At 42.2% G+C, this 24,036-nt stretch overlaps 2 protein-coding genes across 4 annotated transcripts in view; one reads left to right on the forward strand and one right to left on the reverse strand.

The window, feature by feature from the left end:
* The first annotated feature begins 830 nt into the window (after positions 1-830).
* On the forward strand, positions 831-4,166 carry ap4s1 (adaptor related protein complex 4 subunit sigma 1). Of its 2 annotated transcripts, none has more exons than XM_054613600.1 (6): positions 831-924; positions 2,050-2,204; positions 2,690-2,776; positions 2,954-3,022; positions 3,354-3,365; positions 3,513-4,166. In XM_054613600.1, the coding sequence occupies exons 2-6, from the start codon at positions 2,067-2,069 to the stop codon at positions 3,639-3,641; spliced, it is 435 nt and encodes a 144-aa protein (XP_054469575.1). In that variant the 5' UTR covers positions 831-924; positions 2,050-2,066; the 3' UTR covers positions 3,642-4,166. The 2 variants fall into 2 exon arrangements, with proteins under 2 accessions (XP_054469575.1, XP_054469576.1); XM_054613601.1 differs by having other exon boundaries at positions 2,066-2,204.
* A 134-nt stretch (positions 4,167-4,300) lies between these two features.
* The window catches only part of hectd1 (HECT domain containing 1), a 37,996-nt gene continuing 18,260 nt past the window's right edge, over positions 4,301-24,036 (reverse strand). The window contains exons 16-43 of one of the 2 annotated variants that reach the window (XM_054613592.1): positions 23,415-23,561; positions 23,233-23,327; positions 22,171-22,276; positions 21,946-22,080; positions 21,716-21,855; positions 21,155-21,367; positions 20,519-20,629; positions 20,228-20,394; positions 19,531-19,707; positions 15,101-15,937; positions 14,278-14,499; positions 12,699-12,832; positions 12,438-12,594; positions 11,696-11,766; positions 11,326-11,477; positions 11,179-11,233; positions 10,128-10,359; positions 9,717-9,799; positions 9,496-9,623; positions 8,653-8,854; positions 8,116-8,253; positions 7,506-7,990; positions 7,153-7,311; positions 6,578-6,656; positions 6,221-6,314; positions 5,630-5,780; positions 5,377-5,521; positions 4,301-5,150 (exon numbers count right to left, since the gene is read on the reverse strand). In XM_054613592.1, coding sequence (XP_054469567.1) covers positions 5,013-5,150; positions 5,377-5,521; positions 5,630-5,780; positions 6,221-6,314; positions 6,578-6,656; positions 7,153-7,311; positions 7,506-7,990; positions 8,116-8,253; positions 8,653-8,854; positions 9,496-9,623; positions 9,717-9,799; positions 10,128-10,359; positions 11,179-11,233; positions 11,326-11,477; positions 11,696-11,766; positions 12,438-12,594; positions 12,699-12,832; positions 14,278-14,499; positions 15,101-15,937; positions 19,531-19,707; positions 20,228-20,394; positions 20,519-20,629; positions 21,155-21,367; positions 21,716-21,855; positions 21,946-22,080; positions 22,171-22,276; positions 23,233-23,327; positions 23,415-23,561 — 4,953 coding nt within the window. In that variant the 3' untranslated portion in view covers positions 4,301-5,012. Of the gene's footprint in view, positions 5,151-5,376; positions 5,522-5,629; positions 5,781-6,220; positions 6,315-6,577; positions 6,657-7,152; positions 7,312-7,505; positions 7,991-8,115; positions 8,254-8,652; positions 8,855-9,495; positions 9,624-9,716; positions 9,800-10,127; positions 10,360-11,178; positions 11,234-11,325; positions 11,478-11,695; positions 11,767-12,437; positions 12,595-12,698; positions 12,833-14,277; positions 14,500-15,100; positions 16,088-19,530; positions 19,708-20,227; positions 20,395-20,518; positions 20,630-21,154; positions 21,368-21,715; positions 21,856-21,945; positions 22,081-22,170; positions 22,277-23,232; positions 23,328-23,414; positions 23,562-24,036 lie in introns of both variants that reach the window. The other variant, XM_054613591.1, reaches the window with a different exon arrangement.

Below are 24,036 nucleotides of genomic sequence, written 5' to 3' on the forward strand. Positions count from 1 at the left end.
ACACAATTAAATAATATAATTGCATTTTTAAAACATCTAGAATGTAATATTGTAATATTTGTTCTCACTTACTGGTGTTTCCTTTTTATTTCATTATAATTGCATGTAAAATATTTGATTATACCTCAGCTTTACACAGATTAATGCTTTTGTTGTTAAAAAATATATATTTTGATCACTAAAATTTGGATAAAAAAATCTTTAACTATACCTGTCCAAAATACCTTTTTGAATAAAGAACCAATATTGTTTGTAAATTATATAAATTGGAAAAATGTCTGAATGCTTCCTTTATAAATACCAAATGTTTAAAAAGGTTACGGGAGTGTCCGTTAAATGATATATTCATTATAAACATTTAAAAAAAGATGTAAACATGTAAACATAAACTGCTTTCTGTTTTGTTTTCACACAAAAACTAATTCTGGCAACTTTCTCTTTGATCGTATCTTTAAAGACTTTATATTGTTGTGAGAAAATGTGATGAAAAGAAGATTTTTATACTTTTAATAACCATGTTGGTTTTTTTATTTATGAATGTAAGTTTCACAAAAAACTAATTTTATTGTTTTTCTAAAATATAATGATAAATATATGAAACTCTCTAAAACAAAAAGACTTCAAGAAGTTGAATATAAAGTCAGATAATCATTTATTGAAGGTGTTACAGATGCAACAAATACATTTAAATATAAATAAAACGGAATAAAACTAAAATCTGTTTTATGTTCTTATGTTTTTTAAAAGAATGTTTGAAATGTGGGCTGACATGTAAAAATCCTATTTTCCATTTACTCCATGAACGCACCACGGAGGCTCTTTACTGCGCATGCGTCAGGAATGCTAACAGCTCCAGCTAGCTTCCCAGCGCCGCTAACGGGGAGAGCGTAGCTGCAGCGCTAAGCTACAAGCTAACGGCTGCCGGTGAGTTCCACGAAACCTTCATTAACGTGACGTCACTCGGTCTAACGGCCACACACAGGGAATGCTGCGTTCAAAGACGCGTCATTAGAGAGACACACCGTCTAACTATGAGACGACGGGATGACGCCTTCAGGTGCTCCTCGGAAACCTCATTACTGGCAACAAACGGTTTAAGATAAGATAAGATAAGATAATCCTTTATTAGTAAATGTAAACAAGAGACATAGTAAAATAATAACAAGATAAAAATAAAAATGAAATAAAAAACTCAACAATAACTGAGATATTATATTTACAGACAGAAAAAACTATTAAAGCTATAAATCTATTAAATCTATTAAAAATCTATTAAATCTATTAAAGCTATTAAAAATATATTAAAGCTATAAATCTATTAAAAATCTATTAAATCTATTAAAGCTATAAATCTATTAAAGCTATAAATCTATTAAAGCTATAAATCTATTAAAAAACTATTAAATATATTAAAGCTATAAATCTATTAAATCTATTAAAAACTATTAAATCTATTAAAGCTATACATCTATTAAATCTATTAAATCTATTAAAGCTATAAATCTATTAAAAATCTATTAAATCTATTAAAGCTATAAATCTATTAAAATATATCAAATCTATTATAGCTTTAAATCTATTAAAATCTATTAAATCTATTATAGCTATAAATCTATTAAAAATCTATTAAATCTATTAAAGCTATTAAATCTATTAAAGCTATAAAGCTGTTAAATCTATTAAAAATCTATTAAAGCTATAAATCTATTAAATCTATTAAAAAACTATTAAATCTATTAAAGCTATACATCTATTAAAAATCTATTAAAGCTATAAATCTTTTAAATCTATTAAATCTATAAATCATATATATGAAACCACGGGATGCTGCCTTCAGGTGCTCCTCGGACACTCCGCTATCCTATAGATGTAAACCGTAAACGCGTCATCTATCATTGTAAACGGCTGTTAAGAGTTCTTCAGTTACTTTTGAGGTACTTGTCCTCTACTTGAGTACTTCCATGTTCGGCTTTTCTTGTATTTCACTTCATTGATAATAAATATGTCATATGGACGTGTATATTATTGATTATTGATTATTATCCTCAGTGTCTGTCTGTCTCAGGATGATAAAGTTCATGCTGATGGTGAACCGGCAGGGTCAGACCAGACTGTCCCGGTATTACCACCCGGTGGAGCTCAGCAGGAGAGCGCTGCTGGAGGCCGACGTGGTCCGCTGCTGCCTGAGCCGCAAGAAAGACCAGGTACCTGTCTGTCTGTCTGTCTGTCTGTGCATCTGTCTGTCTGTCTGTCTGTCTGTCTCTTTGTCTGTCTGACTGTCTGTCTGTGCATCTGTCTGTCTGTCTGTCTGTCTGTCTCTCTGTATGTCAATCTCTGGTCACTAATGTTGGCTCCTTTAACCCTTCTCTCTACTGGTTCCCAGTGCTCCTTTAACCCTTCTCTCTGCTGGTTCCCAGTGCTCCTTTAACTCTGTTCTCTACTGGTTCCCAGTGCTCCTTTAACTCTGCCCTCTACTGGTTCCCAGTGCTCCTTTAACCCTTCTCTCTGCTGGTTCCCAGTGCTCCTTTAACTCTGTTCTCTACTGGTTCCCAGTGCTCCTTTAACCCTTCTCTCTACTGGTTCCCAGTGCTCCTTTAACTCTGCTCTCTACTGGTTCCCAGTGCTCCTTTAACTCTGCTCTCTGCTGGTTCCCAGTGCTCCTTTAACTCTGCTCTCTACTGGTTCCCAGTGCTCGTTCGTGGAGTACAAAGACTTTAAACTGGTTTACCGTCAGTACGCCGCTCTGTACATCGTGGTCGGCGTCACGGACAACGAGGTGAGAGCCGCCGTCGCCTCCTGCCCTGTCACCTTATCATTATTATTTAGAATATTAATCCGCCGCTGAAAATAGTCCCCAACAAAGTCTCTGTTTGTTTGATTAAATCGACAGACACCAGATATCAATAAAAGAACATTTTAAACAGATGAATATTTGTGTGATTGGTTTCCTCAGAACGAGCTTTCCGTCTACGAGCTGGTTCACAACTTTGTGGAGGTTTTGGACAAATACTTCAGCCGGGTGGTGAGTTCACTTTAAACTGTTAAACGGCTTAAATATGAATTAATCATCATGTTAAGATTGTTTAATATGTTAAAAAAAGAAATATGCTCAGGAATTTCTGAAAAATATTCTAGTTTCACAGTTTAAATAAAATGTAAAAATAAGTATGACAGCAGGGAGTGAGATGAGATGGTCTTTTATTTTGGAGGGGTGTCTTTGAGATTTTATTTGTTGCTGTTTAATGAAAGTTTATTTTATCTAACCTTTTAGATGAAACAGCTCAGACTCCGTTTCTGTTTGACTTTCACTTTGTTTCCAGTCTCATAACTTTGTGTTTGTTTGTCTCCAACAGAGTGAACTGGACGTATCCTTTAATCTGACCAATCACAGTCGCCCTCTGTGAGCACCACTTCCTGTTTGTGAGCACCACTTCCTGTCTGTGAGCACCACTTCCTGTTTGTTTGCACAAATGTTTGTTTGTTTTGTTTCTTTGACTCCTCGCCGTCTTCAGATCATGTTCAACTTGGACCGAGTCCACATAATCCTGGACGAGATGATCCAGAACGGACACGTGGTGGAGACCAACAAGAGCCGCGTCCTGGCGCCGCTCACCGCCCTCGACAAGATGGCCGACGGTTGAGGCTCTACAGGAAGTGATGTCACAGACTGACATCATCCGGTGGAGATTTAAGGACTCGACTGTAAACTGACGGGATTCGAACCGACAACCTTGAGACTCTTAAAGGTGTTGACGTTGTTCCGATGCCAATCGATCAACAATCAATACGGACAGATCAAAGGAGCAGATATCCAGATGTGTTATCCCCGTTGTTCTCTTCATTCTATTTGAATCATTATTGGAGAATAAAACATTTTTTTATTATAAAATAAAACTTTATTTAACCCTTTTGATGGTCAAAAGTGACCAAAGCAAATCTTTGTTTTATATATTTACTTTGTTTTTTATTAGTTAATATGTAATGGATTCCTAAACTCAGTAGTTTAAACATCAAACTCGTTTTTATTTATTTTGGCATTAAAAATTATATTTTTGTATCTCTGCATGAGTCTCGATGGAGAACCCCGTTCACAAATAAATTTATTTAAAGCATTAATTGTTTTTGTGTTGTCTAAAAGGATACATTTGAAACAAGTATGATTATTTCTGGTCTCTTTTTTTTTTAATATTACTGCTAATAAAAACTTTAATATTTCATATAGAAAATAAACATTCAGCTGCTTATTAAGATGCACACGTTCGTTTTTGTTCTTTCTCCACAAAGACCACAGGACTCCGTCTTTACTTCATACTTTGCAAACATTTTAATGATTATTTTTTTGGAGCATACACATTTGAAAATATCTGTTTTACCTCAAACTGCAACTTGAGTTAAATAAATGTTTATAATAATATACAAAGAAAATACAAGAGGGAGAGCAGAGCTTTTCTCTTTCCACGTGCCTCGTCGCACACAACCAGTGTTTTTGTCTCTAGAGCTTCATTAAGGGGAAAGAAAACACCAAATGCACTCTGACCTTTGACCTCTACAGCCGGTCAGAAACAACCCAAAGAAAACTGTCGCACACACACGGAAACAAAAAGCATTAAAATAAAAACAAAAGGAGGGAGGAGGAGGAGGAGGAAGCATGATTGTTTGAAGGAGGAGGAACTGAAAACAGAAGCTACGAGTCAAACCAGGCACTAAACTGAGGAGGAGGAGGAAGGTCAACACACACACACACGCACACACGCACACACACAGCAGCCTGTAGCAGCTCAGGTGGGTGAGGAGGAGGAGGAGGAGGATGATGATGAAGGAGACGAGGAGACAAGGGAAGGAGGCGAGGGGTTAAGGATGTGAGCTTTTTTTTTTTCTTTCAAACATAAAACCCTCCTCCTCCTCGTCCTCCAGCAGTCGGTCAGTCGGCTGGTTGCGATTGGCCGGCTGATCTGTCGGTCGCGCGGCGAGAACGACTTGAGGAGCATGCTCAGTGAGGTGGAGGTCAGAGGTCAGTTGAGGTGGAAGCCTTTCTCCATGGTGGCGGCTAGCAGACGCTCCCTCATGATGTCCTCGGAGGAGTATTCAGGGAGCTTCAGGTAGTGGACGCAGGTGTTCACCGACGGGTAGCTGGAGTCTGTGGCGTCCACCTGCAGCCAATCAGATCCAAGAGAACACGCTTTAACCAAACACAGCTGCTTCCAGATGTTTAGAGATCATTTAACTAAATAAAACTACTGCACTGCAGCTCAAATTGTTAAAGAGTAAAACAGAAAACATAGAAACATTCTTTAAAAAGGACTTCTGATTCTTTTTTATTGATTAGAAAACATTTTAGGTAGATTTTTAGATTGAACCAATCAGAGAACAGCTTACCTTCCTGACGATGGTGAGGCGGGGGTGCAGGTTGGCGAGGCCTCCGGGGGGCAGCGTGGAGCAGCCGGTGGTGAACTGGAGGAACGCCTTCCTCTCGTCAGACGACATCCCACATAGAACTCTGACGAACCGCGTGAAGCCGGGACTGAAGAGGTCAAAGGTTAGAAACCACTCGCCTGATTCCACACAGGACTCACCAGTCTAAGGGGACCCGCCCGTCTAAAGGGGACCCGCCCGTCTAAAGGGGACTCACCTGTCTCTGTTGTAACCCAGTTTTGGTTCTGTGTAGTTGATGATGTCATCAGAAGTCCAGGACGGTGATTGGTTGCCGCAGAGGATCATCTGAACCTCTTTATGGCTGAAAGAGCTCAACTTCTCCATCGGAAACACTCGGTTGAATCCCTCTGTGGAGGAGAAGAGGAGAGGAGGAGAGATGAGGGGAGGAAACAAGAGAGGAAAAAAGGAAATATAAGAGTCGGTAACGAATTGAGAGGAGAAGGAAGGGGAGACGGGAAAGGAGGAAACAGGAGAAGAGGAGACCAAAGAGGAGAGGAGGAAACGGGAGAGGAAAATAAACGAGAGGAGAGAAGAGGAGGAAAAGAAAAGAGAAGAAGAGGGAAGGAAACAAGAGGAGAGGAGGAGAAGAGAGGAGACATGAGAGTAGAGGAGGAGACAGGAGAGGAGACAGGAGAAAAGGGGAGAGGAGGTAACAAGAGAGGAGGCATGAGAGGAGAAAAGAGGAAAGGAGGAGAGGAGACAGAGGTGTGTGTGTGTGTGTGTGTGTGTGTGTGTGTGTGTGTGTGTGTGTGTGTGTGTGTGTGTGTGTGTGTGTGTGTGTGTGTACCTCTGAAGGCCTCCATCTGTTTCTGGATGCCCGTGTGCATACAGAAGTCAAACATCAGCTCCACGTACTCCTCAGCGTTCTCCATCGTCACCATCTACACACACATTAATAACACACATTAATAACACACACAGTCACATTAATAACACACACATTAATAACACACACACAAACATTAATAACACACACAAACATTAATAACACACACACAAACATTAATAACACACACACAAACATTAATAACACACACACAAACATTAATAACACACACACAAACACACACAAACATTAATAACACAAACATTAATAACACAAACATTAATAACACACAGACACATTAATAACTTGTGTTTTTACCTCGTCGTCTCCGTTTGTCTTCAGATCCACAGCCGAGAAACCGTGAACCTTTGAGGACGGACAGAACTGGAAGTTCAACCTGAGGACAGCAAGACAAACAGTTAGTCCAACCGGACCAGAACAGACCAGATAGGACCAGACCAGACCGGACCAGACCTCTGATGGTTTCATTCATTTTTATTAGAATAAAAATCTGATTGTTTCATTTATTTTTATTAATATAAATCTCTGATTGTTTCATTTATTTTTATTAAAATAAATCTGATTGTTTCATTTATTTTATTAAAATAAATCTTATGGTTTCATTTATTTTTATGAGAATACATCTGATTGTTTCATTTATTTTTATTAAAATAAATCTGATTGTTTCATTTATTTCATTAAAATAAATCTTATGGTTTCATTTATTTTATGAAAATAAATCTGATTGTTTCATTTATCTTTATTAGAATGAAACTTCCTCTATCATGTTAAATCAGTCCTGGATCTTTCTGTTAGAACCGTCTCCACCCGTCCAGCTGGTCTCTCTAGTGATGGAGGAGACCGGAGGGGCCGCTGTGAGGAAGTGGTCTTACCCGAGGTCCTCGATGCTGAGGGGGGGTCCGGATCCCAGAGGGTTCCTCAGCATCAGGTCCTGAAGTCTGGTGTTCTTCTCATCTTCACATAAACTCTTACTGGACAGAATCTGCCTCCTCTTCACCGCCAGCTCCTTCACCTCCTTCAGGAAACTCGCCCTGCAGGAGGAGGAGGAAAAGGATGAGGAAGAAGAGAAGGAGGAGGAGGAGGAGAGGAATAACAAGAAGATGATTATTAATGATTAATGAGGGTTAAGGTAGTAAAAATAAAGCTGATTGGCTGCTTCGGTCCTCTCAAGGCGGAGCTTCCTGAACCAACCAACCGAACGGAGGAACACCCGTCTGCGTCTCACCTGTGCGGGTTGACGAGCTGGAAGTCGTCACAGGTGAGGATGCCGTGGTACCAGGCGGGCGGTTTGGGTTTCGGGGGGTCCATGATGAACTCGGACTTGGAGTCCTCGTCGAAGCTGCCCACGGAGTAGGTCTCCTGGCTCTCCTCGGTGGACGCCTCCGACTGCAGCTCGGACAGCAGCAGGAAGGGCAGCGGGTGAGGCCTGTCGGCGTCTTGGCCCGGCGGCGACCCGCGACTCTGGTACAGCAGCTTGCTCATGTTGGACTTGATGTCCCCCATGCAGAGCAGCTTGAAGAAGGGCTGAGAGACGGGCAGGTCCACCAGCCGGTTGTCCTGGATGCACTTGGCCAGGAATACGCCCAGGAAGTGGAAGAGCTTGGTGATCCGCTCCAGCTCCTCGCTGTCCTGAGGGAACGGCGCCGGGAACAGACCGCAGGAGCGCTGCACGTAGAAACCGGGAGGCTTCAGGCCGCCGCCCAGGTCCACCTGAAACACAGAGAGACACAGGACGGGGTTTCAGAAGACCGTCACTCCACGTTTATGCAGATTAAATAAAGTAAATCCTCAGATAACTGGAGGAAGGAGGAGATGTTGCCGTTGCCGTGTCCCACCTGTCGGGACTCGTCGTCGGGGAAGTCGTCGTCACACAGCCAGATCCCCAGAGACGTCCTCTGGAACTCTGCAGCCACCAGAGCGTAGAACTCCAGAGTCGGACCCAGACCGGTTCCCTCCTCACCCTGAAACTCCACCTGCACACAGAACACAGACGTAGTTAGGGATCAACCCCCGAAACCAGGCTCTATAAAGCCGGAGTATTGATGCGGTCCAGAGTTAGCGGTTCTACATCATGGCAGAGAGAACACAAAGATCCAAAGTGGTTCTCCATGTTCCTCCAGTAGGAGGAACTCTCACTACACTTAAAGTTCACGGCGATGAAGTCTGTTTGATCCGATCAAACCTTCTAGAAGAAGTGAGTAAGAGGACCTTGAGTTGAGACGGTTTTTGTCAACTTGTTTCTGATTATGACTAAAATGTAAAACAATCATTAGATATTGATTGTTTCCTGTCTTTTATTGTGAAAAACTGTTTGGTTATTTAGTTTGAGAGTGAAAATATAAACGAAACCCGGCGTCGTGTCGGCGTCTCACCTCCAGCACGGACTTCCTGTCGGCGTGCAGCTGCATGACGGACTCGGCCCACTCCATCATGGCCTCTCCTCGGGGGACTTTGACCCGCTCGTGTTTGAGCCGACCCACCCGGAACTCTCCGGGGTCGTCCCGCCGCACCGTGGTGGACGGCCGGGAGCGCTCCATGGTCGCCTCCCGCCGGTTCTGGAGCCACACGATCGCCCTGCAGAACACGACGGGGTCAGAGGTCAGTTAAAGAGACAGAGGTCAGAGAAAGAGTTCAGTTAAAGAGACAGAGGTCAGTTAAAGAGACAGAGGTCAGTTAAAGAGACAGAGGTCAGTTAAAGAGACAGAGGTCACTGCTGACATAGGTTTCAGAAATGTTTTGTTCTGGAAATCTTTTTATCTGAAAAGCATTATTATCATTATTATAATTAGTAGTAAGAGCATTATTCATATTATTATATTTAATTAATTAATATTTTACTATTAATAAAAACAAGTAAAATTAAAATGTAATAAAATTAAAAATGAATGACTGAATTTTTTTTATTTCATGGTTTGTTTTTCCTGGTAAATGTGAGATTTACCAGATATATATATATATATATATATATGATATATTTAGGGTCGGAGGAAAGTATATAATTAAAAGGTTTAATATCTTCTTTCTCAATTTCAAAGTTTAAATCGAGATTATTAAGATTTATTTAGAGTCTTTAGAGTTTCTCTCATTTCTTTTGGGGTTTCTAGGACTTTTTTTATATTCACTCAGCCTTTCTGTTTTTTCCCCTCCACACATATTTGCACATCTTATTGTGAGTCAGCAGACGACCTGGATGTCCGTCCCTCCCTCAGACTCACCTGGACGCTCCGAACGCCGTGCAGGTGAAGTAGAGCTGTCGGGTCTCGAAGGGGATGAGGAAAGGACACTTGGAGGTGAGCTGCTCACACCAGTCGGGCAGAGCTCCGCTGGCCAGAGCCAGAGGCTCCTGGAAACGAGGAAACACTCGGGTCAACATCCCGTTAACGTTCAGACAACAACACACCTGCTCTCTCCAGACAGGAAGTGATTAACTGCTGACCTCGATCTGCTGCAGGATCTTGGTCGTGATCTTCTTGCTGGTGAACTCCTCCGGAGACGCGTTGAACTGCAGCTCATCAAAGTCTGCAGACACAATGAGTTCACGATCAGTTACAAATACAAAGTGTTCAGACTGTGACTTTAATGTGTTTATTGATATAATATGTAATGAAATCCATCTATAACACAACAAACTGTGTAACAAAACACCAAGTCTCGAAATGTTATTTAAGAAAAGTCTTTAAATTCACACTCAAAAAAATAAATGAGCCTCAAAGAAACTAGATGAAGAAGATTTTTAAAAGATTAACAGAGCACTAAGCTGTGTGAGTATGTGCGTGTGTGTGTGTGTGTGTGTGTGTGTGTGTGTGTGTGTGTGTGTGTGTGTGTGAGTGTGTGTGTGTTTGCGTACCCTCCTGCAGCGTGCGTGCGTTGGACACTCCGTCTCCTCCGATGATGTAGAGGATGCGTAGTAGCTGCAGGACGTCCTCCACCCCGCAGGCGTTCTGGCTGCAGCCCGCCTTCGCCTGCGCCATCTCCCGGGCAACGCACAGGATCTCGCTGCTCTGATTGGTCGTGACCGTGCTGGGGCTCAGACTGCCGGAGCGACCCCCTGGTATACTGATGCTGTGTTCACACAGGTCCTGGAGGGGGTCAGAGGTCAGGTGGGTTTAATGCTTCCTATGTAAAAGCTTCAAACTTATAAGTATTCTGATTAATACTACTTAAGAATACTGTGTTTTTACTGTAATATTAAAGTCCTGCTCCTCTATGGAAACAGAACAATCAATTCAAACATGTCTTTAGTGCAGAATGACATAAATTGAGCTGCTGTAACACCCGAATTTCCCCCATGGGGATCAATAAAGGAATATAATAATAACAATAAATCCTAAAAACGAAAACAATATTAGTTGAATTTCTTCGATAATTTATAAAAAAAAAAGGGAAACAGTGGAAACTATTATACAAACATAATTCCAAGTGTCTACAAGTGTTAAAAGTACTGAGAAAAAACTAACCGAGGGACTACGTGTTATTCTGAATGTTTACATGTTTGATTCGTCGATTATTCAGAATCATCTCCCACAAAACTGGTTCAGTTTAAAGTTTGGCAAAGTTGTTAACGTTTTAGTATTTTTGATGGTTTACTGACTTCAGAACGTTGAAATGATTTTTAGCACGGTGACAAACAAAATATTCTGGATCTTTGTAGACCAGCTGCTATAATCAAACAACAAAGGGATCTGGATCTGACAATATGGATCATCAATGATCAATAATTAGTATCACTGGCAAAAAAACATGATCAGGGATCAATAAAAGTTATATTTTCTCCCTCCTCCCTCTTTTGTGCTGATCTGATCCCAGAGTTTAATGATCTGTTGCAGCTCTACCATCTTCTAAAGCTCTCCGGAGCCGTTATTGAGAAAACAGTGGTGCGTGCTGAGAGTGTGACTCACCATCTTTCCGCTCTCCTTCTCTTTGTCCGAGTCCTTCAGCTCTCTGTACATTATCCTGCAACAAACAAACACAACAAAAACAAACTCAGACGTCTGTGAGGCCATCAGACAGTTCACATCAGATTGGTTCTGGTTCTGGACTCTTACGTGTACGTGGGCTCCCAGATGCGTCGCAGCTTGTCCGTCTTCACGGCTCCGCTGCAGGAGAGCTGCAGGAGCCGCTGGACGTAGTAGAAGATGGTGGACTTGTAGTTGGACAGAGGAAGCTCCACCTCCCGGGTCGTTCCCAGACCCGCCACCTGAACGCGCACACACACACACGAGCAACTGATAAACATTTACACCTTCTTAAAGAACTCGCACGTTAAACTTTAAACCTCACATTTATAAAACCAGCTCAACGTCTGAATTTTCTGTAGGTCCAAATGAAAAACTTTATGTCTCATGTTAAGCGACTACATTTCCTGATAAGTTCAGCTGATTGGGGGTCATGTGACGCTGGTTGTGGTCGTCATACCTTCAGGGTGAGAGACAGGTGAGGAGACGGAGCACACTCCACCTCCTCCTGAACCTCCGACCGCGGAGTTCCTGTCAGAAGGAAAAGAAAATGTTTAAATACTCGAATAGAATTAAGCAAAAAAAAATACATATTTGTTGTGAAAACAGCGAGATAGTTGAGATATTGTAATACATAAAAGGTAATAAATAATAAATCCTAAGTCAAAATGTTCCAAAGGGAAGCACTGTTTCTATACAAAATCTTACTTTTGATGTACGATGTGTTAATGTTTATAGTTATCAAACTATTTGATCTAACAAAGCTTTCACACCTGAAAATGTCTCAAACATATCTTAAACATTTCAGTAAAATATGAGAAAAAAACCTTTGTGAAAAGCGTCCCGAAAATTATAGAAAAAAAAATATCTGAAAATGATTAGTAAATCTGTGAAAAATTTGTGAATATGTTCCAACAAATTAAAGTAAAAAATGTTTGAAACATATGTGAAAATTATTAGTAAAATATGTGAAAAGAAATTGTAGTAAAAAGTAAATAATATCTGAAAAATATCTCAAGATTATTTTTAAAATATGTGAAAAGGAATGTGAAAATTATATGATACTTGTATATAAATATGTAAAAAAATAAAAATTAAAAAATGTAAGATAAATATCACAAAAAATGGAAAATAAGTTTGATATTTGTTCCACTTAAACTTTACTGGGAGGTAGGATCCTGTGCTTGTGTGTGCATGTGTACCTGGCATGGGGATCTCCAGGTCGGTGGTCTGCTGGACGTTGGTTCTTCCTGGTCTGGGGTCGAAGGCCGGGACCAGAGCAGAGAACTGTCTCTTGAGGACAAAGTCGTCGTCCCAGGTCCTCCTGCGACCTCCTTTGGTCTCGTACTCCTCCTCCTCCTGCGGGACAGCCACCACAAACTCATCACGCCCTCTGACATCACTTCCTGTTTCTCCACATACTCTAATACCAACAGATATAATAAAAAGAAACAGTCTATTACCAGGACCTCCTCGTACTCCTGGTCCTCCTGATTGTCGTCTTCGTTCTCATCGTCGTCATCGTCGGGCTCTGGGAGGTCCTCCTCGTCGTCCAGCTCAGCCAATAGCGTGTTGGCACGACAGCTGTCCAGGAAGTCTGCAGAGAGACACAAGAGGACACATAACGTTGGTCCGAGCAGCATAATGGAGACACATGGAACAGACTCACGGTTTCATTTTGGGCTCAAATCCTGATGTAAATCCAGCAGTTTTATTCTGATGAAGTCTGCTTCAGTAAACCTTCAGCTCAGAGATGAAGAGCGTCTTTGGACTGGCTTGTAGTTATCTTCATGACGCCATTTTTACAGAAACTTTCAAGTACTGGAAGCAGTCAGACTCTTTCTTTGTTTACTTATTAAATCAGACTATAATATAACTCTAATCTGACTGATCAGTTTGTTTACTTTGCACCACGTTTAAGTTCTCAGACAGCGGTTTGTTTATTTGAGAAGCTCAAATTATTTTGCCAAACAAAAAAACTATTTTGTGAAAAAAAAACACATTTAAGGTCCAAGTTTACATGACGTGTAAATTAAATATCGGGGGGGAGGGTAACATTTAGAGAGACAGAAATTCAGAATTTCCTAAATTAAAGTCGTCTGTTTACGAGAAAAAAACTTGGGAGAAGAAAAGTTTTTTTATATCAATGGACCACAAGGCTTCACTTGGATCAACCTCATCACACCAAAGACGTATTATACCTGCAGTGGATCAAACTATACCTTGCAATCGATTTATCAATATGGAAATATTGCTGATTTTATCCAGAATCATCATCATCATCATCAGTATGTTTTTTTCTAAATGGGCATCCAGACTTTTTTAGTCTGGATGCCCATTTAGAAAAAAACATACTGATTTGAGTTTAGACATTTTTCAGTGTTTTATTTTATAAATTAACAAAAAAATTCAGTGTTTTATCTAATAAATAAAAAATAAATAAAAAAATCAGTATTTTATCTTATAAATTAACACATTTTTTTAGTGTTTTATCTTATAAATTAACAGATTTTTTCAGTATTTTATCTTATAAATTAACACATATTTTCTGTGTTTTATTTTAGAAATTAACAGATTTTTTTCAGCGTTTTATCTCATAAATTTAAGACATTATTCGAGAATTTTATCCCATAAATTAACAACTTTTTTCTCAGAATATTACCCAGCTCCCTCATCTCTGAATTTGTTTGTTTTTAACCAACAGTGACTCTAATATGCCGTTGTAAATGTATTCATATTAAATATCATCTATATTAAAATATCAGCATCATTTTGGCAATAGAAGCACAACTCTGGTTTCGTGCGGACACTGAGATCCAAATATCGAAAATGAAACCAGCTCTAATTCTGAAGAGGATTTCTTAATATTCTCGACAAAAGATGAATTGAGGAAATCGTCAGTAATGAAAATAACCGACACCTTTATCTTATTCAGCATGAGTAAATAATCAACGTGTGTGATAGCTGCTGATCTGCTCTGATGAAAGAAGAGTTAGACAGCAGGTTAGCTGAAGCAGGCTGTGTGTGTGCATGGTCACCAACCATAGAGAGAGAACTCGGCCTCCTGGCCCGTGTCGCTCTCGCTGGACGTTGACGTCAGGCTGGTCGTCAGGGTGTTGCTTAGCAACTGGCCCACCGACAGACCCGTGGTGGCCGTGGCTACGTTATTGCTGCTGGTTACTATGGAGGTTGACATGGTAACGGTGGAGGTGGTGCCAGTGGTGGTGAGGTTAGGAAAGCTCTGAGCTCCCATGAGAGGAGAAGCTGCAAACAAACCAACAAACAAACAAACAAAAGGGCGGTTAGTTTGTCAGAAACCAAAAAGAGACAAAAGCAGCAGGTGAGACTCTTAAGGATGCGGTCAGCTGACTGGAAACAGCCATTATCACACAATCAATTCTTTTTTCTCCTTATCAGCCATTTTGTTGGTTTTGGTTGTCTCTCCTTGATCCTGTTTATATCTTAAAGAATAATCCAAACTTTAAATATAATATCATCTTTTTTTCTTCGCAGAAATGTATGAAATCCTGAGATATTCGTTATGTTATTGACCTTTAAATTAACCTATTTTTATCTGATATTAGTCCAGTTCGTTCAAGCAGGTTTTAGTATTTCAGCATTAGTGTTGTATTACTGCAGTACTCACTGAAAGTTACAGTGTAGTAATACTCCAGTACTCACTGGCTGTAACAGTGTAGTAATACTGCAGTGCTAATAGCAGTTACAGTGTAGTATATTGCAGTACTCACTGGTTGTTACAGTGTAGTATTATTGCAGTACTCCCTGGTTGTTACAGTGTAGTATTATTGCAGTACTCCCTGGCAGTTACAGAGTAGTATTAGTGTAGTCATTTTGCAGTACTCACTGGCAGTACTCATGACGTTCCTGCCCAGCGTGTTGGTGTTGTTGTCGCTGCTGCTGCGGCTCAGGTTCATGTTGTTGGTGGCGTTGGTGCGCGACATGTTGGGTGCTCGGCGGACGAAGGACTCCATGAGGCTGGCCTCCCGTGACGACAGGTTGGGCACGCTGGCGCTGGAGCTCATGGGAGCGCCGGCGGCCAGCAGGGAGCTGACGGACAGCCGGGCGTTAGCCGCCGAGCACAGAGGCCTCTGGGAAGGCGTGTCCTTGCTGGATGACTCCGACACCGAGCTGACGTCGGGGGAGCTCACGCTCACCAGCCCCATAGAGATCGCCGTGGCGGGGTCGGTGGAGGAGTCCTTGTTCCTGGCTTCGTCGCCCGGGGCTGGCGTGTCGGCGGTGAGCGTGCCGGTGCTGGACGCCGAGCCGGACCCGCCCTCCGCCGCGGAGGACAGCACGACGATCGGCTCGTGCCCGTCGTTGCCGACCCCAACCCCCATTAATCCTCCCATTCCACAGCCCTGGTCCAGCAGCAGCCCCTCGGCCCTCCGCTCCATGCGCAGACCGCCGGCGCCCGTTAGCCCCGCGGAGGAGCTCAGGCTGATGTCGGAGGACGAGGCGACGCTGCAGACGGAGCTGCTGCTGCCCTTCCTGCTGGAGGAGCTGGCGCCGCCGAGCGACGCGGCCCCGCCTTTGTCGGGACAGTTATTTTTCACCAGGCTGCTCCACGACTGCTGCTGCGAGGAGGACGAGGTGGTGGAGGAGGAAGAGGAGGAGGTGGTGGTTGTGGTGCCGCCGCTGGCCGCCGGCGTCGCGGAGGGTCCCACCGTGGAGGAGGCGGGGCCTGAAACAGTGGATGAGACAGGTTTGGGTGACGGCGCTGTGGCAGCCAACTCAGGGTCGTACCCTGGAGCAAGCTTGAGGTCAAACTTCCCTTCAGCGCCCATACGGTAAGAGTTAGAGCCGCCAGCATCCCAGGTTACATCAATCCAGCCTGGATGGACAGAGAGATAGGAGGGAGACGGACGGATGGATGTCAGAGACCCGGCAGAGAGAGAGACAGACAGAGAGAGAGACAGAGTGGTAGAGGGAGGTAGACAGACAGCAGAGAAGCAGCTTACAGTCAGAGCAGCTCCACACGGCTCCACACCGGACCAGAGCGTTGCTTTAAGTCACAATGAAACCAGCACCCTGCTTTGTAATGTGTCAATTATTTATGTAAAGAAAATTAAATGTGATTTTTATTTTATTGCGGTAATTCAAATATAATTGCTCTACATGTTTGTATTTATTGAAAATCATCTTTTGAAAGACGTACAAAGACTCGGTACAAAGAAATGGAGTGTAAATCTGTAGTTTCACTGTGACTTTAAAAGCAGTGGTTCCCACTGAGGGTGCAGCAATATCCAACACAGAAATGTTCATTTATACTTTTTTTTATTTTAAATCAACTGTGTTTTATTCCATTGTTCCGATGGGCCATTATTCAGAAACACCAATATCTTGAAAAAAATAAAAAATCTCTCCCTGCATTAAACAGAAGCACATGGCTAATTATTATGCAGCATGACCTGATGTTTTTTTTCCTCCCTACAATGGTAAAGGCATGACCCGCCCTCCTCTGCCTCTCAGAAGCAGGGCAGGCCGGTGTCGTGCTTTTCATCACAGTAGGCAGAAATATCACACATGGAGAGGTCTGATGAGTCATGCTGCATATTTCTGAGTCATGAGCTTCTGTTTGTAACAGATGGGACATTTTTGGGGGTTTCATCATGAAGGGAATGTCCCTGTTTTATGTGCCAACAAATATATATATATATATATATATATATATATATATATAAATCAACGTTTTCTAAACAGTTATGCTGCAGTTAATGGCGTATTTTATTGACTTATTTTAATAGTAATATTTATCCGTACATCTTCAGAGCAGCTGTTGGCTTTTCATTTTTGGAGAGATAAAGATTGGGCCCGTTTAATCTAAATTGACATTAATATAACGTACATATATTAAACTTGTATTGGGAACCACCACTTTAGCTTTAAAACTCCACTGGAGGAGCTTTTGGGGTCCAGGTGGAGCGATGAGAGAGAATAATATGAACACAGTCACAGAAAATGACAATCAAAGCAAAAGTAGAAAATATTTCTGGCAAATGCAAAAAAGCGTCAAGAGCCACAAAGAAAGAAATTGAACCGAGAAACAACAATAATCCTGGTATGTGATTCTTTTAAAAATGATAAATTAACAGAGCTGCTGGTTGAGCTCACTGACAGAAACATCCGATCTGAATCAAAACACAGAAACACCAAAGAGGGAGGAGCAAGAGGCAGAGGAGAGGAGGAGGAGGAGGAGGAGGAGGAGAAGGAGGGAGGAAGGTGTTTGTTATTTCCTGCACGAGCACAAATCAGAACTTTTATTTAGATCTGATTTAAAGTCGACTGTCCAGGTGACCTGTCGGGAGCGTTATGATGGAGGAGTGTGAGTGAACGTCGGGAGAACTCAGACCCACTTGTTGGATGGTTGAAGAATCAAACCGTCTGCTTCTGTTCTGTGTATTTCTTTATAACATTCCAGCTGCTTGTTTGAGACATTTTTAAAAAAACAAACGGATTATATGAGGATCTTTTATTCCTGCTGTTTAGATTGAGTTTGTGCAGATTCTTAAGAAACTCTCTGACCGATGTGTGTTTAACCGTCGCTGCTAACATCAAATAATCCTCATTTAACACTCATCTTGACAGCATTTCTAAAAAGAAAACATTCCTGCTAATCTGTTTACATGACTAATGAAGATGAACATATCACTCATATTTGGGTTCTTATACTTAAATATTTTTCAACGGGCTGTCAGACAAATGTCCCCGTTTTAGGTTACGTTTTTAAACATTTCAGAAGAAAAAAAACACTAATATGCAGTTATGCCGCAGCTAATGACACGACAATTCATTGTCAGCGGTTGTCATGGTAACCCAACGAGGTCTGACAGGACTGAATCTGAGCCACAAACAAAACTGGAGTCAGACGCAACGTCGTCCTGGCAGCAGACCGTTTGTTTTGTTTGTCTTTTTAAAACACCTTAAATAAAAGAAAATTTCAATTTAGACGAAAATATAAGAAACGTTTTATTTATATTAACGTGAAAGGCGTCCATGACGTCCGTCCTACATCTTGGCCTTTTAAATAACGTTAACTTTCCTTTATGGTGGTGAACGTCCTGCAGGTTTAGCTAAGCGGTGGACGACCAGCTGAGGTGACCGTTTGCTGCAGAACAACTTTCCCTGTTAGGGCGACACACTTTTAGAGGTCTACCCGGTTAAGACGGCCAATCACAGCACATTAGGGCTGTTGTTGTTTGGATCCTTGTAGACCAGCTGCTATAATCAGACTATTGATTAACGCTCTGAAGTCAGTAAACCATCAAAAATACTAAACGTTATACTTTTAATTTGTTAAAGTAATTTATAGTGTTTTTTTCTTCATAAAAACACAAAATTCAAATGATGAGCAGCTCATACAAACAGCTCTTAATTCATCTCTAATATCTATTTTATATTAATGTAAAAACATCTCTTTCAAAACTACTGGATTTATTCTAGTTTAACACCAACACTACATTTTACCAGATAACATCATGTTAACGTTATAATTAACCTTCACCCAATACTCTTTCTCAATATACTGAGCCATCTTGGTTGTTTTTGAAAACGCCCTGATGGCGCTCTTCTTTACGGTCTAAAACACGCCACATATTAGATCGACGGTCGTGATTGGCCGACTCGTCTCAGGCTACCAGAGCGAATACAACCTGCGCTCTCAAGATTCCTCCGGTTACCGGCAGCTGGATGATGGAACAGGAAGTTACTGTCGCTGATATTGATTAGCTATTGATTATCTGACTGTAAGCTGATAGTGTTAACGATTGCTGGGAAAAGAAAACACAGACGTGACACTGAACTACACATCTACACCACAGAGGTCATGTTAGAGGTCATGTGGGTGTGAGAAAGTTCAGAGAGAAGAGTTACAGTGGAACCGTTCTTCTCTCTCACAGGAACCTGTTGAGGACACGGATCAGAGAGTTAAACATGCAGGAAGATATCTGAACCAGCAGCTCGTTAAACTCAAAACTCCAGAGTTGAACCTACTAAATGTATATGATTTGTGTGTTTGAAAGTTGTCTCCAAGACAAATAGTGTTCAGGAGGTTAAACCTCAATCTAAACAACTGGCATCAAAATGTGAATCTAAAATTATGAAATCATAAAATACTTGCTGGAACAAATATCTTCCCACATTGAGCCTCTGACACAGGAAGCTGGACTCCAGTTACCAAAAAGACAAGATATTAAGTTATGAAACATGAATAAAGCCGTTAATCTGGTTGGTTTGTTCGAACCGTAACGTTTTCACTCCTCAGTTTCCGGTTCTTACCGTTGTGAGCCTCTCCGGTGACGGTGCCTTCTCCGGACGGGTTGCCGTCCTGGTCGCGCCACTTCCAGTCGATGCCGCGGACGACCCGCGCCCCGGGGACGATGTACTTCATCACCTGGGAACGGAACAGGCGCCGCTGCCGACGGAGGTTCGCCTCCGCCTCCTTCACCGCTTTACCTGAGAGAGGAAGATCGAGAGACGAAGGTTTCTATCAAACATCCAACCGATGAGGAGATGACGAAGAGGGATAACCACAAAGTGACAGAGAGGAGGAAGAACAAAAACTAAAAAGGAGGAGTCGGGGTCAGATGAAACGTTCAAACTCTACTAGGTTACTCAGAGAAAAAGAGAAAGGCTTTTGTGAACATTTGACTCAGCGTTCAGAGATCCCACACTGTGTGTGACACTGAAGCATGCGCACATAGTTGAGCTTAGATTCAACCTTTGTTTCTTTATAAAACATTTAATACTTGACTCCTTTATTTATAGGGTTTTTATTCAAGTAGTAAAGTAGTCTATGAATATGAGATATGAGTTTACAGAACATTCGAATCCCTCCTCTTCATTGTGGAGGTTGGTTTATGGCTTTTAGCCATTACACCTACAGACTATGATCATATCTCAGAGTTACACTCCTTGTCTTTTGATTCATATTGTGGGTCCCGATTAAAAAGGTAACCCTGGCTGGAGGTCTTACCCAGCTGGTCCTCGCAGACGGCGGTGACGGTGCCGTACAGCTCCAGTCCGGACAGAGACAGGTAGTGAGTCTGACCGCTGGCGTTCTTCCCCATCTGTTTGATCCGGATGTGTCTCCAGCCCTGCTTCTCCTCTTTGGACGGGTCCAGAGGCCACGTGGCCGTTGACCTGAGACAGACGGACAGTAAATCATTGGTCCATTCATGTTGATGTGTCTCAAATCAAGCAGGTTTTATTGATCACTGCAGTTGATTGATTGATCAGTTTATTGGTACAGAGAGGAATGCCGTACCCCGGTTCGTTGAGGCTGCAGTCGTCTACGTGGGTGTAGAGAGTCGTCCAATTCTGTCCGTCCTTCGACACCTGAAACACCCAGTTCCTCAACGCAGAGCGGCCATAACCCCTGCAGCAGGAGGAGGAGGAGCAGCAGGAGGAGGAGGAGAACAGAGAGGAGGAGGAGGAGAACGGGGAGCAGGAGGAGGAGATGGGAAAAAAAGTCCTGATTAAATATACTTGTTTTAGGATAAATCGAAAGTGCGTTTAACTAGCTTATCTGAGGTGTGCGTTTGCTTTATTACCTGGAGTGTCTCAGTATGTGCGTTTGCTTTATTACCTGGAGTGTCTCAGTATGTGCGTTTGCTTTATTACCTGGAGTGTCTCAGTATGTGCGTTTGCTTTATTACCTGGCGTGTCTCAGTATGTGCGTTTGCTTTATTACCTGGCGTGTCTCAGTATGTGCGTTTGCTTTATTACCTGGCGTGTCTCAGTATGTGCGTTTGCTTTATTACCTGGCGTGTCTCAGTATGTGCGTTTGCTTTATTACCTGGCGTGTCTCAGTATGTGCGTTTGCTTTATTACCTGGCGTGTCTCAGTATGTGCGTTTGCTTTATTACCTGGCGTGTCTCAGTATGTGCGTTTGCTTTATTACCTGGCGTGTCTCAGGGTGTACGCTGAGGGAATGACCCAGAGGCCGAGGTCGACAGCGAACCAGGCGTTCTTGTCGTCGTTGGTGTGGCAGTTGAGGGCGGAGCTATCCCGACTCAGGATGTCCTCCAAACGGCCGTAGGGGAGGTTGCGCCCTTCTGATGATGTCACCACCACCAGGCCATAGGCAGCAGGGTTTACCCACTCATAGGCCGTCCTGGACCAAAAAGAAATGAGTCACGATTGGATTAAAATATTTAACTGAAAGTCAAACTATGACGATGTAAGTTTTCTTTAACTTCAACTCTTAAAAACTAATAAAAAACAACTCAACAAGTTAAGTCAGTTTGAAGTCTTCAGATAACTGATAATATTTATAATAAACTGAATTGACGAAATGTGAAATCCTAAAACATGGGACATTTACCAGGTTAAATTTGTCAAAACCAAACACCATTCAAAAATTGGGTGAATTAATTCTGCCCTGCTTATTACCAAAAGATGCATGCTGCATTAAAAACATTTGTAGCCACTTAAATAAAGATTGATCGTTTGCTGTTCTTACTTGGCGTTGGTTCCGACCCAGTAGATGATTCCATTCTCGTCAAAGTCGTGTTGGTGTCTGAACGTGAAGGTCTGTCCTTCCCTCAGCTTCCTCACAAAGACGAAGGACGAGCGCTCAAAGTCGTACCACTGCTTCGCCACCTGGAGGACGAAGAAGAGGAAGAAGAGTAAAATGAGTGTTTTGATCTCACTAAAGTGCAAACACCAGAGTCGTGTTCAGGGCGTCCTCACCATCTTCAGCAGGTACTGCTCCAGAGACTCCACAGTAGCGAGCGGTTCCATCTTCAACATGCGACCCGTCCGGTCGATCAGAGCCGTCTCACCGGGCGCTCGCTCCAGACGGAACCGCAGCCTCCTCGTCAAGATCTGAAGAGCACAAAACACACACCGTTTAGTCAAGAGTTTTTCTGCCCAAAAAAGAAAGTAAACAAGAAGCCAGACCACAATGTGGCTCACCTGCAGGTTGTATGTGGATCCTGGAGTGTCGTACAGGTGCAGAGGTAGACGTTCTATTGACTCCAGGACAGCTATCAATTTACGGATTAAGGCAACAGCTGGTCGGCTGCAGAGGCACACAAACACGGTTCATGTTTATCAGACAGCTTGAGACAAGAACAGACCACCACACTTCTTCAACCCTCTGAACCCCAAAACCATGTTTTTCTTTACACAATTGCCAAAACTACATTGTTTATCACAGCCAGAAGCTGTAAAAACGTTCATTATCGTCAGATTTTCAACATTCAAACGGTCCTTGAACACATCATGTGTGAAGGAAAAAGCAACCGAAACTCAGCCTAAAATTATATTTCATCCAAAAAAATTCTACATGTCTCATTTAAGACTTTGCCATTATTAAACTGTTTACTTTAACCAGATTCTGTTAAAAACCTTAAATTCTGAGCTCCTCACTTCAACAATGAAGTCATGACTGATTCATCTGAGACCAACAGTCATGTGACAAAAAAAACCTGTGAAGCTTAGACTGAACTTCAGGCTGCTGGAGAGGAGAGGCTGGAAGTAGAGGTTGTGAAAGTGATAATAACTCAATATATACAACATGTAGAACCTCCATACACTTGTAGAAATTTTGGATATACAGATTCCATTATTCAAGAAGTTCAACTTGTGTTTTTTTCCATTTCTTATGATTTATGTCAATATAATTGTGTTATTCTTCACTAAAGACAGGTTTGAGTTCTCTCTACTTCTAGTCATGATTGTTCGGTTTCCAAAGAGAAGCAGGAATTTAATATTAAAGTTAAAAAATCAAGACCACAAAGAGAAAAATGTGACAGGAGCAAAAAAATAAAATAAAACCTAAACAACTGTTCTAACAGTTCATTTAAGTTCTAACATCCTCAGCTTGCTTGTTTCATTTACGCAAATATCTGAGTGAAAAAGTGTGCAGTTAAAAGTCGTCCGTCAGATGTTCAGGGTAGTTAGTGTGATTTAACTCTTGGGTGTGGCCTTTACAGTGAGGATGTGAACATGTGAGCTGGTGTTTGGTGCCGTTACCTTTCATCGTCTTCATTCTCGCTGAAAGCCGCCTTAAAGACATTGATCCTCTCCATTAAAGGCTTACAATCATGTTTCAGGTCCAGGTCAACACTCTGCACACAGACGGACACAAAAGACTTTAACAACCCGACTTCTTTAAAAGGTCGCTGCCACGTTCTAATGTTGAAAACACTACTCACATTATTGAGGACGGTGAACAGAGCCTGGACCAGGCCACTGCTGCACATCTCATAGGGGGAAATGGTGTTTTCATCCTTCAGCACTACGATCAGGTTCTCCAGAGCCGTCTTCATCAGGTCCCTCCACGTGTTCTCCCCTTCAATGCACTGAAAACACAAAACGGATGGCACATCTGAGGCTTGATTGCTATGGCAACGACACTGCATGTCCATGCTGCGGCCGGTAGCTCCCATGAATTTCACTTTTGTCTTAATTTTTTGTTGTTTTTTCATGTTTATTATTAATGGCATATGAAAGAATACATTCAACAACATCTGAAAAGGAAGCGTCGGGATTAAAGGCTGATGATTTTGAGAAGATCACAGCCAACGGCCGACCAACCCGCCACCAAACTGCTCCAAAGAGGAGTGGGAGTAGAGCCAAGCTAACCCAGCTAGGACTGAAAGCTTCTCCACTACCCAGAATGCTCCTGGCTGTCTGAGGCCGGTCACAGTAAAATAAGATGGATAAAAGCAGCGGGAGGTCGGTGACTGTTGAGTCCACATCTTCACAGAGACCTGATCCATCGTTCATCCCGGATCAAGCTGCTCTTGACGGGCGGACAGCAGGACAGAGATCAGG

The sequence above is a fragment of the Anoplopoma fimbria genome, chromosome 15, assembly GCF_027596085.1.
Source record: "Anoplopoma fimbria isolate UVic2021 breed Golden Eagle Sablefish chromosome 15, Afim_UVic_2022, whole genome shotgun sequence".
Taxonomy (NCBI): Eukaryota; Metazoa; Chordata; class Actinopteri; order Perciformes; family Anoplopomatidae; genus Anoplopoma; species Anoplopoma fimbria.

Bases quoted from the DNA above. Each gene is read 5' to 3' on its own strand.
- ap4s1 (XM_054613600.1), top strand. From the start codon at position 2,067: ATGATAAAGTTCATGCTGATGGTGAACCGGCAGGGTCAGACCAGACTG. The intron at 2,205-2,689 runs GTACCTGTCTGT...ACTGGTTCCCAG, and splicing joins TGAGCCGCAAGAAAGACCAG to TGCTCGTTCGTGGAGTACAA. The intron at 2,777-2,953 runs GTGAGAGCCGCC...TGGTTTCCTCAG, and splicing joins TCGGCGTCACGGACAACGAG to AACGAGCTTTCCGTCTACGA.